We start from the raw sequence: 15,947 nt of genomic DNA on the forward strand, positions 1-15,947 counted from the left end.
GCTCTGTCTAGTCAAAGGAGCTACAGGTAGGAAGACCATAGATCCCAAGAACATTTAGATAAGAAACCTTTTCAAAAATCTGCATCATAAGAAAAAAGAGAAAGACCTGTTACTATAGAAACGATTTGCAGGGCTTGAACATTTCCAGGGAAAACAGCACCTCTAGCAAAGAAAGGAGGCTGAAGAGCTTCCTAGGGCCTTGCCTGTCAGCTGCTGGAAGTCAACGGAGTGAGCGAAGACAATTCTGACCGGCCCACCCATGCCCAGAGACCTCGGCATGACAATTTAACTCCTAGTCCTACTGCCTCTCCCTTCAGACCAGACCCAGAATAGTCAAGTGACTCACCTACCTAAGTTCATAAACCAGTTAGCATATTACTAGCCCAGGCTAGCTGTTCTTCCCATTACAGCAGGACAAAGCTTTGTTGACATACTAGTTTTTTTTTTTTTTTTTTAGATGGAGTCTCACTCTGTCGCCCAGGCCGGAGTGCAGTGGCACGATCTCCGCTCACTGCAAGCTCTGCCTCCCGGGTTCACACCGTTCACCTGCCTCAGCCTCCCGAGTAGCTGGGATGACAGGCGCCCCCACCACGCCTGGCTAATTTTTTTTTTTCTTTTTTTTTTTTTGTATTTTTAGTAGAGACAGGGTTTCAGCGTCTTAGCCAAGATGGTCTCGATCTCCTGACCTTGTGATCCGCCCACCTCAGCCTCCCAAAGTGCTGGGATTACAGGCAGGAGCCACTGCTCCCAGCCTATACTAAACTAGTTTAAGAAATACCAAGGAGATTTCAGAATTAGATCAGTGAACAGAATTTCCAACACACTAAATATGAAGCTGAAAGATGTGCATCTACTTTTTATAAACTACTTCACTTGTAGACAGCCCCAGCCCTCAAAAGCTGTTTACTGTGGTGGAGGAGGGGTAGAAGGGGAGAAAGAGATGACACCAAAATGAAAGGACATGCAGCATGGGATAAGTATGGCCTCCGTGGAGGCAAAGCCTGACAGCACTAACAGCTGGAGGCTGTCAGCAAACTGTTCCTTGAAGCTGAAGGCCAGATTGTTTTCGACGGGCCATCAGAGAGGCATACCTACAGGGCTGCCCATGTGATAAACGATAAACGGTGGGGTCAGTTAGAGGGATATGATCTTAAAGTCAACTAGTCAACGTCCTCACTGAGTTAAAGCCTCTCATCTGATCTCCAGGCACGCATAGCCCTTCATCACTGCTAATGAACACTGTACCACAAATGCCTAGGCCACACAGGTAAAATTATATTTTAAGCTATTTTAGTGAGAGTTTCCTTGTTTGGGATGTTTGCCAATGGCCTCTATTGAACTGAGTTCTGATTCCTGCTTAGGACAAATAAAAACTAATGTGTGATACATAAAACACATCACACTTCACAGGAAGAGCCATGGCCTCTCTTAGGACTGCACATCACAAACATTTGGACCAACTGCACCTCGAAAAATTCACCCAGAACTCAGTCATGGCCAATTTCCTCACCTAAACCTGGCTGCTTGTTCACAGAAGTCTCCATAAGCAATAGTTGCTGATAAGCAAGAGGCAGCAGCCACCTCCCCACAGTTAACCAAAAATAAAAAGGACAGTAAAATAAATTACAGGAGGAGGGCAGATAATAAAGGCCAAACATTGCAAAAGAACAAACCTCAGGATCTTCACCTGGGTCTCCAGCTCGAGTAAGGAAATGAGACAGAGTGGTTTCTCAGATTAACTGTGCACTAAACTATGCACTAAACTAAAATACCAAATTGCCCTATATGAGGAAATGCGATGGAAGATAAGAAAAAAAATGCCAAAAAATGTAGCAAGAGGCTACAACACAACAAAACCTCACAGCAATGGTGAGGAAAGACAACAGAAAATCAATCAAGAGTTTTTTGCAAGGAAAAAACTTATTCGATTTTAGAAAAATCACTTTGGCATGAATGGATCAGAGCAGGACAAGCTAGGAGGCAAGGCGGCCAGTTAAGAGGTTATTGTAATTTAAGTGAAAGATGACTCAGATTCTAGAAATATTCAGGTGGTAATTTGTGAGCACGATTAGCCAAGGGGATTCACAAGAAAGAATAATTGCAAATAAAACAAATAACCAGGCCGGAAGCGGTGGCTCATGCCTGTAATCCCAGCACGTTGGGAGGCCGAGGTGGGCGGATCACCTGAGGTCAGGAGTTCGAGACCAGCCTGACCCACATGGAGAAAACCCATCTCTACTAAAAACACAAAATTAGCCAGGCTTGGTGGCGCATGCCTATAATCCCAGCTACTTGGGAAGGCTGAGGCAGGAGAATCGCTTGAACCTGGGAGGTGGAGGTTGCGGTTAGCCGAGATCGTGCCATTGCACTCCAGCCTGGGCAACAAGAGCAAAACTCTGTCTCAAAAAATGAATAAATAACCAGGTTATAAAGACTAGACGAAGTAGCAATGTGTGTCAGGTTAAAATTCATTACAAGGGTTGACTATGGCCAGAATGAACTTTAAAGACATCAGAAAAAGGAGCTGGCCCTATTGCCATTAATATTGATCTTTTAAAAGTTTAAAATAAATCTAACTGCCTTGAAAACTCCATTTAATTTTAACTCTGGTACAGATAACTATGAATGTTAGTGTATTCCTTTTATTGGAAAACACTTAGACCATAATCTCTAAACCAGCATGAACACGTTCTGCAAAAAACAACCCAAAAAAACTCAAAATGAATTTCCTTCTAGGTTCAACTCAAAAGCAACTTTCTCCATGACATCTGGACTTTCCTGTCTCTCCACCAGAAGCACCCAGCTTCCCTCTGACTACACAGAACCCCTGTACTCCTTGAAGGCCAAGATCAGGCCAACAATCATCTTTGTTTCCCCTTTAACAGTGACTACTCATAGAGACCATCTACAGTTCCACTTTTCACAGTTTTAGTTACCCTTGGTCAAACCTGGTCTGAAAATATTAAATGAAAAATTCCAGAAATAGACAATTCATAAGGTTTTTCTGTTTGTTTGTTTTCTTTTTGAGACAGAGTCCCACTCTGTCATCCAGGTTGGAGTGCAGTGGCACAATCTCGGCTCACTGCAACCTTCGGCTCCCAAGTTCAAGCAATTCTCCTGCCTCAGCCTCCCTAGTAGCTGGGATTACAGGTGTGCACCAACATGCCCAGCAAATTTTTTTGTATTTTTAGTAGAGGTGGGGGTTTCACCACGTTGGCTAGCCTGGTCTTGAATTCCTGACCTCAAATGATACGCCCACCTTGGCCTCCCAAAGTGCTGGGATTACAGGCATGAGCCATCATGCCCGGCATTTTTTTTTTTTTTTTTAAACAGAGTCTCGCTCTGTCACCCAGGCTGGAATGCAGTAGTGCAATCTCAGTTCACTGCAACCTCCGCCTCCCGGGTTCAAGTGATTCTCGTGCCTCAGCCTCCCGAGTACCTGGGATTACAGGCACGTGCCACCATGCCTGCTTAACTTTTGTACATTTTGTAGAAATGAGGCTTAGCCATGTTGGTCAGGCTGGTCTCTAACTCCTGAGCTCAAGTCAGTGGCCTGCCTCGGCCACCCAAAGTGCTGGAACTGCAGGCATGAGCCACCGCATCCAGCCAACAATTCATAAGTTTTAAAATGCACGCTATTCTGAGTATTACGATGAAATCTCCTGCCCTTCTGCCCAGAATATGAATCAATCCTTTGTCCAGAGCATCCACATTGTCTATGCTACCTACCTAATAGTCACTTAGTATCCATCTCAGTTTTGCAGTGTTTGTTTTCAAGTAACCCTTATTTTACTTAACAATGGCCCTAAACCACAAGAGTAGTGACACTGGCAATTCAGATATGCCAAAGAGAAGCTGTGTTTCCTTCAAGTGAAAAAGATTAAAGTTCTCAGTTTATTAATGAACAAAATCATTATGCTGAGGTTGCTAAAACTATATTAAGAACAAATCTTCTGTCTGTGAAACTGTGAAGGAGGAAAAAAAAATTCATGCTAGTATTGTTGTTGTACTTCAAACTGCAAAAGCTATGGCCACAGCGCATGGTAAGTGCTTAGTTAAGATGGAAAAGGCACGAAATTTGTGGGTAGAAGACACAAACAGAAATTTATTCTGAATGATGGCAATCCGGTTTGGTACCATCCTCAGTTTCAGGCACCCACTGGGGGTCTTGAAACAGATCCCCAAGGATAAGGGGGACTACCGTATCTTCAATTCTAAGGATTTCTTGAAATAAGGAAATTAAAATATAATATGTGTTGAAAATATACAACATTGTACAGAATAAATTACTGACGTGGTGGCTCACGCCTGTAATCCCAACACTTTGGGAGGCAGAAACAAGCGGATCATCTGAGGTCAGGAGTTCAAGAACAGCCTGGCCAACACGGTGAAACCCAGTCTCTACTAAAAACACAAAAATTAGCCAGGTGTGGTGGTGGGCACCTGTAATCCCAGCTACTCAGGAGGCTGAGGCAGAAGAATCACTTGAACCCCCCAGGGGACGGAGGTTGCAGTGAGCCAAGATCACACCACTTCACTCCAGCCTGGGCGGAAGAGCAAGACTCTATCTCAAAAAATAAAAATAAAAATAAAAATAAAATAGATGTTTTTAATGTGGATGAACCTTGAAGACATTTTGCAAAGTAAAATAAGCCAGACATGAAGGACAAATATTGTATGTTTCCGGCCGGGTGCGGTGGCTCATACCTGTAATCCCAGCACTCTAGGAGGCTGAGACAGGCCAATCACTTGAGGTTAGGACTTCTAGACCAGCCTGGCTAACATGGTGAAACCCTGTCTCTGCTAAAAATACAAAAATTAGCCGGGCATGGTGGTGGGCACCTGTAATCCCAGCTACTCGGGAGGCTGAGGCAGGGGAATTGCTTGCACCTGGGCGGCAGAGGTTTCAGTGAGCTGAGATCATGCCACCGCACTCCAGCCTGGGTGACAGAGGAAGACTCTGTCTCCAAATAAATAAATATTTCTACCAATGGGCTGCAATAGAATAAAATTCTAGTAAATGAATGTCCTCTTGGCCTTGAGTATAATAGATTTAACTTGGTTCAGGCACTCTTTGCATAACCCAACACAAATGATCTCCCAATCTAATTACTATAGACTCTAGCAAATTTATAACCATGGGAAACATATTTGTTTGCATAACCTGGAACTGAGAATTGTTCACATAATCCAGGATTCATAATCTGGGATCCAATGATTAGACAGTTGCCCTCTCCTGGTGACTTTTAACACTGCAGTCTACTCAACCAAATACTAGACTCAAATTACAGTCCTCATATAGAAATCACTAGCAAATGAGTCAGGTGGGGAATGCCCAGGCATGGAAGGGTTTCTAGAGGTGGAGAAAGCAAACAGCAGAGAAAATACAAAAGCGGGGATAGGTGAGGAAGAAGGGAGAAAGGATTCAAATAAATTAGTAAAATATTATTATTAAAATTAAATCGACTACCAGAGATTACAATGATTCTCATTCTATATCATCCTCTCAGCTCCGCCATTTTCAAGATACAGTCTTGGGAAAGTTCTCCCTGTGCCCCAATTTCCTTATGTATAAAATGGGAATAATATTGCCTACCCCATCGTGCTACTGTGAGGATCAAATGAGGTAACACATGTAAAAACTCACTGTTTAGCACAAAGTAAGCCATCAGCAGTATTTGTTACTCAGAACATCAGTCGGCTTAAGCATCGCTTCACCCATTCATGCTCCCATGTCCTGGCATTGGTCAAGTTCCTATGCCAAGTGCTCTCACTGAGCTGTGTTTTTGTTTATCATCACATTTCTCAATCTCACAACACATTTCTATTTCATGTGATTCAATCTGCTAGGCTGTAAGTTCCATGAAGGTGGGAACTATACCTGGTTTTGCTCATCCTGCATTCCCAGCGTTCAGTGAAGTGCATAGTACTTGATGATCAATGAAATTGTAGTAAAATTCCTAGTAATTTTTTTAATAATAGTATTTAGTACTAATACAAGTTGAATTGTGCCATCCGCCAAAAAAGATATGTTGAAGTCCTAAACCCCAGGTATCTTTAGCATGTGACTTTATTTGGAAGTAGGGTTGTTGCAGATGTAATTAGCTAAACTAACACAGGCATACTGGAGTAAAGTGGACCCTCCCTCATATGACTGACATCCTTATAAGACAAAACAAAAACGTGGACACTGACAGAGACAGTGACTGGAGTGACGCAGCTCAAACCAAGGAACACCATCAACTGACGGCCACCACCAGAAGCTAGGAAGAGGCAAGGACAGCCTCCCCCACTACAGGTTCTGGAGTGAGTATGGTTCTGCTGACCCCTTGATTTTGGAACTTTAGTCTCTAGAACTATGAGACTGTTTATTTCTGTCATTTAAACCACCTAGTTTGCAGTACTGTGTGACAGCAGCCCTGGGAATCTAGTATGAGTACCAACCTGAAGGCTTTGCTTGCTATAGTGAAGTTATGTATATTGATCTTTCCTCCCATGTCAGAAAAATTGTTTATAGATAATCCATTTTTAAAAGAAACTATTAGGATTGGCTTTTCTCCCCCTTTCTCAGTAACTTCTTAACTGTTTTATTCCACTTAGACATGTCCAAAATTCCAATCATATAATATGTCAAGTGCTTTGTTATTTTTTTTTTCTTTATTCACAGTGCTCTTTCTGGCAATGAACACAACTAAGTCCTATATAAGTGTTCATTAACAAACCAAACACAAAAATTATTAACGGATCAAAATTTGAGTGAGCTACACGTCTAAAATAGTACCTTTTAATGATAAGAAGAGCATTTCTATAATATACTTTAAAACTTGGGACATAAACTCACCTTTCACCCATGATATAGAAGAGAATAGTAAATAACTTATGTTTTTGTTCCCCTTCACATCTTAGAAGTTGTTAAAATTCTTAGTTCACCACAACAGTTTAATTTAATAAATCCGAGAGGTTTGTGATTCAAAAAGAAAAACCTTTTGTGACCGCTACCACATTTCAGTATGAAGTGTCTAAGATGCATTTTTGTATAAACAAAGTATCTAATTGCCTCCCATTATCTTTAGCGAATAGACATAATCTTCCAGTGAAAATGGCTGAGGTGGGGATATGACTCACTGCCAGTGTCTGTGCTTCCTCAGCCCTCACAGGGAAGCAGTCAGCCACCTCCAATGCCATCTCCTCATGCTGGATTATATGCATGCTTCCCAAAATTTTGAACTGTTAACATGATTTACGAAAACTGTCTTGGCAGACAAGCTAAAACCTACTTTAACTAGAAATGTGACAGAGTCAAGACTCTTGCATATTCCCAAAAACTCATAAAAAACAACTGATGGAACAAGTTATACCCATTTAATCCTTGGTAGATAATGCTGTCTGAAAGGCTGTTCCCATGTATACCTGGAAGGGTCAGTTACAGGGGCATGAAGATCAAGGCCCTCAGAGAATAGTAGACTCTCCAATTTAACTAAGTGTAGGTTCTGAATAAAAGAATAGTGGAAATACAGGAAAGCTACCTTATATAGAAAGGAGAACTCACCAAGACAAAACCTTGAATATTTAAGAGAACTAGGATACAGCTAAACTGAAATGGGACAGAAATAGATCAAGATGAGCTGGTCTGAGCTGGTCCAAGGATCAGCTTGTGATGCAGATTCAAAGGACAGCCAGCTCCTGGGAGAGATGATAGCGTCTCCTCCAGCCCTCCCTCCTAGCCCATGAACTACAGTCCAGTAGTGAACAGTACTATGAAACCTGCACAACCCTGACACCGCCCTGGTCACAGATGACCACAGATGCTCCCATGGAAGGTATACACTGGAAAGTAGGGAAAAGGTACACAAGGAGACAGTCATGGAGAGACGCTGCAACGTAGGGAAAACTGAACAAATTCCCCAGAATGCTAGGAATTTGGATCAATCCACACAAGAGGAACTGGGAGGAAAAAAGGATTTTGAAGAATGTAAAATACCAACTTATTCTAAATTTTACAACACTTAAGTCAACATTACTAACCAGGAGTTAATATATAGAATACAGATATATAAAAGATATAAAGTCCTGTATCCTGTTTACAAGCACAGAAAAGTGACCTTCAGAGAAGTATGTTCTTATCCAAAAACAATATATAGTGGCCACTTGACTCATGTTCTCTAAAGAAATAAAAGGGATTGTGCAGAAGTGTTTACGGACCTAAAGATGTGGGTTCCCACTCACCCCTATCTCCCACCAGTATCCTTCCTTCTCCCTGCCTTCCAGGTTGGTCCAAGACCCAAACCACCACATTTCAGGTTCATTCCTTTAAGTTCAGCATCATCCTTGTTCTCACTACTCTGTCTTCTAATTATATATCTCTTTAAAAAAAAAAAAAAAGAAATATTAAATCCTTAAACAGATCCCCTAGATACAGGCTTTCAAACTTTTGACTACAACCTACAGTAAGAAATGCATTTTACATCTGGAGCCAGTGCACACACACATAATTATACCTATAAAACCTACATAGAAGTTTCTTGGCTGGGAGCGGTGGCTCACGCCTGTAATCCCAGCACTTTGGGAGGCCGAGGCGGGCAGATCACAAAGTCAGGAGATCGAGACCATCCTGGCTAACATGGTGAAACCCCGTCTCTACTAAAAAGATACAAAAAAAAAAAAAAAATTTAGCCGGGCGTGGTGGCGGGCGCCTGTAGTCCCAGCTACTCAGGAGGCTGAGGCAGGAGAATGGCGTGAACCAGTGAGGCGGAGCTTGCAGTGAGCCCAGATCGCGCCACTGCACTCCAGCTTGGGCTACAGAGTGAGACTCCATCTCAAAAAAAAAAAAAACAAAAGAAGAAGTTTCTCAAAACACTTATCCTTACTATATGTGATAGACTGATCTTATCCCTTCTACTCCACTGTTGTTGTTTTTTTGTTTTTTTTTGTTTTTTTTGAGATGGAGTCTTGCTCTGTCGCCAGGCTGGAGTGCAGTGGCACAATCTCGGCTCACTGCAACCTCCACCTCCGAGGTTCAAGTGCTTCTCCTGCCTCAGCCTCCCAAGTAGCTGGGACTACAGGCATGCACCACCACGCCCAGGTAATTTTTGTATTTTTAGTAGAGACGGGGTTCTTGATCTCTTGACCTCGTTATTTGCCCGCCTCAGCCTCCCAAAATGCTGGGATTACAGGCTTGAGCCACCGTGCACAACCTCTACTCCACTTTTTTTTTGAGACTGAGTTTCGCTCTTGTTGCCCAGGCTGGAGTGCAATGGTGCAATCTTGGCTCACTGCAATCTCCGCCTCCTGGGTTCAAGCAATTCTCCTGCCTCAGCCTCCCAAGTAGCTGGGATTACAGGCATGCACCACCACACCTCGCTAATTTTTGCATTTTTAGTAGAGAATGGGTTTCTCCATGTTAGGCTGGTCTCAAACTCCCGACCTCAGGTGATCCATCCGCCTCGCCCTCCCAAAGTGCTGGGATTACAGGCGTGAGCCACCGCGCCCAGCTACTCCACTTTTTTGTTTAATGCTGTTGACCCAATTCACAGTTTGAAATATACAGATAGGGTACACTGATTCAGTTCTCTGTGTAGCAGTATAAGGAAGTGGCTAAGAATTCTGCAGTCAGACTCTCTGGATTCAAATACCAGCTCTACTACTTGTGTCAACCTCTGTCTCAGTTGCCTTGTCATGGGGATAAGAGAAATGTTTACTTGAAAATTGGAAGATGAACCAAGACCATCCAGGTAAAGCTTTTAACCCATTAAAAAGTACGGTCATGCATTACTTAACAATGGGGATACAGTCTGAGAAACACCTGAGAAATGCAGTTTCATATCGCAAACACTGAAGGAAGAGAGGCTTACACAAACCTAGATGAGATAGCCTACTACACACCTAGGCTACATGGTAGAGCCTATTATTCCTAGGCTACAAACCTGTACGGCATGTTACTGTAATGAATGCTGCAGGCAACTGTAACACAATGGTATTTGTGTATTTAAAGATACGCAGGCCAGGTGGGATAGCTCATGCCTGTAATCCCAGCACTTTGGGAGACCAAGAGGAGAGGATCACTTGAGCCCAGGAGTTCGAGACCAGCCTGGGCAAAACAGTGAGACCCTGCCTCTATATTTAAAATACAAATAATAATAATTTTAGAAAGACATCTAAACATAGAAAAGGTACAGTAAAAATATAGTAGAAAAGACTTAAGATGGTAGGTCTGTGAAGGGCACTTACCATGAAAGGAGCTTGCAGGACTGGAAGTTGCTCTGGGTGAGTCAGTAAATGCATGGTAAGTGAATGTGTAGGCCTAGCACATTATTGTACACTACTGTAGACTTTATAAACACTGTACACTTGGGCTACACTAAACATATTTTCTTTCTTCAATAATTTCAGCTTAATGTATTTAAAACTGACTCTTGTAATAACACAGCTTAAAACGAAAACACATTGTACAGCTGTGCAAAAATATTTTATATCCTTGTTCTACACCTTTTTCTATTTTTAATTTTAATTAATTTATTTATTTATTTATTTATTTTCGCGACGGAGTCTTACTCTGTCAACCAGGCTGCAGTGCAGTGGTGCAATCTCGGCTCACTGCAACCTCCACCTCCTGGGTTCAAGTGATTCTCCTGCCTCAGCCTTCCAAGTAGCTGTGACTACAGGTATGTGCCACCACATCTGGCTAATTTTTATATATTTAGTAGCGATGGAGTTTCAACATGTTGGCCAGGCTGATCTCTAACTAACTCCTGACCTCAAGTAATCCGCTCACCTCGGCCTCCCAAAGTGCTGGGATTACAGGTGTGAGCCACCACGCCTGGCCCAATTTTCTTAATTTTTAAATTTTGTTAAAAACTAAGACATGGGGGAGACGAGAGGAGAAAACTAAGACACAAATAAACACATTACTCTAGGCCTATACAGGCCAGGATCACCAAGACATCACTAGACAATGTGAATTTTTCAGCTCCATTGTAATCTTATAAACCATCTTCATACATGCGGCCCATCATTGAATGAAACATCATAATGTAATGCATGATTATATTCAATTAATGGCTTATAATAATCTTAAATGGGCTGGGTATGGTGGCTCACACCTGTAATCCTAGCACTCTGGGAAGCCGAGGCAGGCAGATCCCTTGAGCTCAGGAGTTCAAGACCAGCCTGGGCAACATGGCAAAAACCCGTCTCTACCAAAAATACAAAAATTAGCCGGGCATGGTGGCACAAGCCTGTAGTTCCAGCTATTCAGGAGGCTGAGGTGGGATCACTTGAGTCCAGCAGAGAGAGACTGCAGTGAGCCGAGATTGCGCCACTGCACTCTAGCCTGGGCAGCAGAGCCAAATCCTGTCTCAAAAACACAAAAATAAAAATAATAATAATAATCTTAAATGGTCCACTCCATGGACTTTTCTTTTCTGAGACAGGGTCTCCCCATGTTGCCCAGGCTGTTCTCCTGAGCAACAACTATCCTCCTGCCTCAGCCTCCCTAGTAGGTGGGACTGCAGGCACGCCACAAAACCTGTCTTTATATTGTGGTAAAATATACATAAAATTGGTCATTTTTAGCCATCTTGAAGTTACAGTCCAGTGGCATTCAAAATGTTGTGCAACTATCACCACTCTCTAGTTCCAGAACATTTTCATGACTCCAAAAGGAAGCTCCACACTCATTAAACAGTCACTACCCCTCCCCCTCTTCTCGCCAGTCCCTGACAACTACTAATCTTGCAGTGTCTCTACATCCATAGACCTTTTTTTTTTTTTTTTTTGAAATGGAGTTTCGCTCTTGTTGCCCAGGCTGGAGTGTAATGGTGCAATCTCAGCTCACTGCAACCTCCGCCTCCCGGGTTCAAATGATTCTCCTTCCTCAGCTTCCTGAGTAGCTGGGATTACAGGCACCTGATACCATGCCCGGCAAATTTTTGTATTTTTCGTAGAGAATGGGTTTTCCCATGTTGGCCAGGCTGGTCTCGAACTCCTGACCTCAGGTGATCCGCCCGCCTCGGCATCCCAAAGTGCTGGAATTACAGGTGTGAGCCACCGCGCCCGGCCCATGGACTTTTTAAATAGTAACACTTGACCAGAACAGTTTTTTTGTTTTTTTTGTTTTTTGTTTTTTCTGGAGACAGTCTCCCTCTGTCGCCCAGGCTGGAGTGCAGTGGTGCAATCTTGGCTCACTGCAACCTTCTCCTCCTGGGTTCAAGGGATTCTCCTGCCTCAGCCTCCCGAGTAGCTGGGACTACAGGCGCCCGCCATCACACCCGGCTAATTTTTTTGTATTTTTAGTAGAGACGGGGTTTTGCCAATGTTGGCCGGGCTGGTCTTGAACTCCTGACCTCAGGGAATCCACCCATCTCGGCCTCCCAAAGTGCTGGGATTACAGGCGTGAGCACCGAGCTCTGCCAACCAGAACAGTTTTCTAATGTGGAATGATGTGTTCTTTGCAGTTATTAATCCTCTTTAAATGAATCTTCGCTCATGAGATATTTCTGCTAACCATTTCTCAAGTAAATCTGTGAGTCACTTTAGGTAATTCTGTGACCTGTCTCAGGGTCAGAAATCCCTCTCTCTTTGGGTAATTAGATCCATGCTAGATTACAGAACACTGTCCTATGAATTCTCTTAGGGGAGGATTCCCAAAGCCTGGCCGATGCTGTGGAGTAAACCACTTTCTGCGTCTGCAAGGGGCAAAATGAGCAAGGCCTTAAGAAGACATTTCATTACATTGTGGAATATCACACACACACACACACACAAATTTAAAGCCCTAGACCTCTAAAGAGCTGATCCCACAGAAAACTGAAAGTTCATTCTTCAGTCTTTGCATTTTGAAATTGCTTCTGAGATTCCAAACTTTTGCAATTGAGGGGTAAAAAAAGTGAATTTGGAAACAGAACTAGAAGTCATTGCCGGTTTTAGAGTATGGCATCATTTCCTTTTGGGGCCCCGCCTCTTTCACGTTCTGATTTCCCACCCTTCCTTTGGGGTGTGGAAGACTGGGCAAAAAATAACTTTCTTTTTCCCGGGGTCTATTTGGTGGAATCGCTCCACACTCCTTCAGAGAAATAACTGGGGCAGGGAGATTGCCTTTCCAGCGCACTGTTTTTCTTTCAGAAAACAGTGAACGGTAGAATGCTTCTTAGGCCAAAGAAATAAACGTCACCAAGACACACGGAAGGTGTAGACTGGAAAATAATGTCTTTGGTCCCAGCTGTAGAAGCCAGAAGCTTTATTTGTTTTAAATATAGACCAATACTGCTTCTCTAGCCAACAGGCAGCAAAGTCCCCATTTTCCACTCTCCATCACCCCACCTTGCATCCTACCCACACTGATTGCATCCCCACCCACTGGGTGAAACGCCGACACGCCTCAGACGTTAACAGCACCGGGTCAACCCGGCTTTATTTTAGGGTGGGAGGGTGCAGGGATGAGACTGAGTCCTGGAACCCAGGGATCCCTCCGAACCCCGGAGTAGCTTTACTGCTTTTTGCGGGGTTGGGGGTGGGAGGAGGAAACATTTCAGCAGCAAACTCACCCAATCAACCTCACACCTCAAACTCCGGGGAAGCCCGTGCCCAAAATTGTGCCGAATTTTGTAAATGTCCTGAACTGGAGTAAACTTGAGGTGGACAAAAGAAAAGCACAACTCTAAGCCTCCGATCCCCCGGCAAATCAGTGATAGTGCAGGTCCCCGAGGTTTCGGGGAAGGATCGCGCCAAGGCTTCAATACAGATACACACCCTGACAATGGGATCTCAATAAGGAACTACCCAGGAAGCCGTCGCCGCAGCAAGTGCCCAGGTGATCCTTACCGTGGGCAAGTTTGGAACCGCAGGTGCCCCGAGAATCCCGCGCTGCGCGCTCAGGAGAGAGGGCTCCGGGCTCCCGTCCACGCCCACCCGGGGCGCTCTAGGAGGGCTGCCCGTTGGGAGCGGGAAGGGCCCCTGGAAGGCGGCTGCAGCGAGTCCCGGGGCTGAGAGATCGCTGCCACCCAGGGCGCCCCGACTGTGCCCCACGCAGGGCCTCGGCAGGGCGGCGGGCTAGGGCGGGTGCGGAGGTGACAGCGCCCGGCTCCCTGGGCCAAGAGTGAAGCAACTCCGGAAACTTCCTGGAGCCAAAGCGCGTTTCCTGCAAGCACCGCCCCCGCCGCCCGCACGCTCTAGCAGCCCGCGGGCGCACTGACCTGAGATGGTCTCCTGGTAGCCCTTGGTGAAGAACTGCATGGCCGAGGCCGCCCTCCAGGGCGTCTTGAGCAGCCCTTGCCGCTGGGGATTCTCGCCCAGCGAGCTCAGGATGGACGAGTAGGCGGCTGCCAGGTTGGGGAGGTTCAGCTCGTTATCCTCCTCGCTGCGGGGCCGCTCGCCCTTCCAGCCGTCCGCGGGCTGCGCGCTCTTAGCCTCGGGCCGCGGGGGCTTCTCCGCCGGCCTGCTGGGCCCGGGCCGCGGCGGATCCCGCTCAGGGAACCCATTGCTGCACCTGGCACCCCGCGGCTTCTCCGCCGGAGCCCGCACAGGGCCCTTCTCCATGGACCCGCCGCAGCCGCTGCCGTTCGGGAAGGACCCCGGGGCGCTTCGAGGTCTGCGACTAAACTCCGCCGGCGGCCGCGGACAATGGGCTGTGGCCGGAGTCACCTGAGAAAGGTATACGACCTGCTTATGTCACACTCCGAGCCGGGGGCGGCCACAAGCTGGAAAACCCGTCCGCGCCTCCTTTTTATGGCCCGGCGGCTCAGCCGGCGCCGCGGGGCATTCCCATTGGCCGGCACCGCCACGCGTCACGGCCCTCGCCCCGCCCCTCGGCCGCCCGCCCCCGGGGTCCCCAGCAGGGGTCGCGGCTCCGGAGACGCCCGGAGGGGTTGGCACGCTCAGGGAGGGAAAGAAAAGGGCGCCGGCCCCTAGGATCCAGCGGGACCCCTCCGGTTATTGCGGAATGAGCCGAACCCGAAAAGAGGCAGGCGTCCAGGAGCTGGGACCTCGCTGAGAGAGACGCGGTCTGGGCGCCCGGTCGCCCACTCTTCAGGCCAAGAGGGCGCTGCATTGAAGGGCTCCGGTCCCCTCGCCCTGTGAAAGATCAGCAAACAGGTGGCCTTGCCTGGAGAGAGACCGAGTTAAGCCACCGATTAGGAATCAGCTCTTCAGCTTTCAAGGCAAGAGAATAATGTGACTTCAGACTCTTGGGTTTAGTTAAAAACGAACCTGCCACCTAGGGGCCAGGTGGCACCGCTGTCGGGGCAAGTGTCACATCAAGTGGCCCTTACGTGGGTCCCTATGTCTAGAAGGATAGGATTTTTGGTTGCTGGAACTTTGATCCTGGAAAAATTGATTTGCAAACGAAGATAGGACTTTCACTTAAAATCCATTTCCGTCGGTGGCTCACGCCTGTACTCCCGGCGCTTGGGGAGACCGAGGCGGGAGGATCGCTTGAGGCCAGGAGTTCGAGACCAGCCTGGAAAACATAGCAAGACCTCATCTCTATAAAACCCATTGCATTTTCTAGAAACGCAGTTGTGCAGATTTGGTGCTCAATTGTTTTACAGTTCCATGCAAAACTTCTTTCCCCAGATGTTGGTACAAATTGTGAAATGCCATTCACCAACTAAACTCTTAACCAGTGACATCTGCTGTAACTGTTTTCTTTGAGATTAAAAAATGGACCTTTTTTCTCACTTGAGGGATTATCTCATAATGCCAAAGGTGAGCTTTAAAACATGTATTAAAATAATATTTTTTTCTTTTTTTTTTTTTTTTTTTTGAGGCTCACTTCAACCTCCGTCTCCTGGGTTCAAACGATTCTCCTGCCTCAGCCTCCCGAGTAGCTGGTATTACAGGCACATGCCACCACACCAGGCTGATTTTTGTATTTTTAGTAGAGATGGGGTTTCACCATGTTGGCCAGGTTGGTCTTGAACTCCTGACCTCAGGTGATCCAACCGCCTCGGCCT

The 15,947-nt window shown here is 45.7% G+C and overlaps 1 protein-coding gene across 2 annotated transcripts in view; it reads right to left on the reverse strand.

Annotated features, from left to right (window-relative positions):
• The window catches only part of GCH1 (GTP cyclohydrolase 1), a 60,665-nt gene extending 45,890 nt beyond the window's left edge, over positions 1-14,775 (reverse strand). Inside the window, exon 1 of one of the 2 annotated variants that reach the window (XR_010123722.1) lies at positions 14,190-14,732. Coding sequence is in view for 1 of the 2 variants with exons in the window: in XM_054449147.2 (XP_054305122.1) it covers positions 14,190-14,532 (343 nt within the window). In the remaining variant the exon portion in view is untranslated. Of the gene's footprint in view, positions 1-14,189 lie in introns of both variants that reach the window. The other variant, XM_054449147.2, reaches the window with a different exon arrangement.
• Between the last annotated feature and the right edge of the window lie 1,172 nt (positions 14,776-15,947).

This window comes from Pongo pygmaeus, chromosome 15, assembly GCF_028885625.2.
Source record: "Pongo pygmaeus isolate AG05252 chromosome 15, NHGRI_mPonPyg2-v2.0_pri, whole genome shotgun sequence".
Lineage (NCBI taxonomy): Eukaryota > Metazoa > Chordata > Mammalia > Primates > Hominidae > Pongo > Pongo pygmaeus.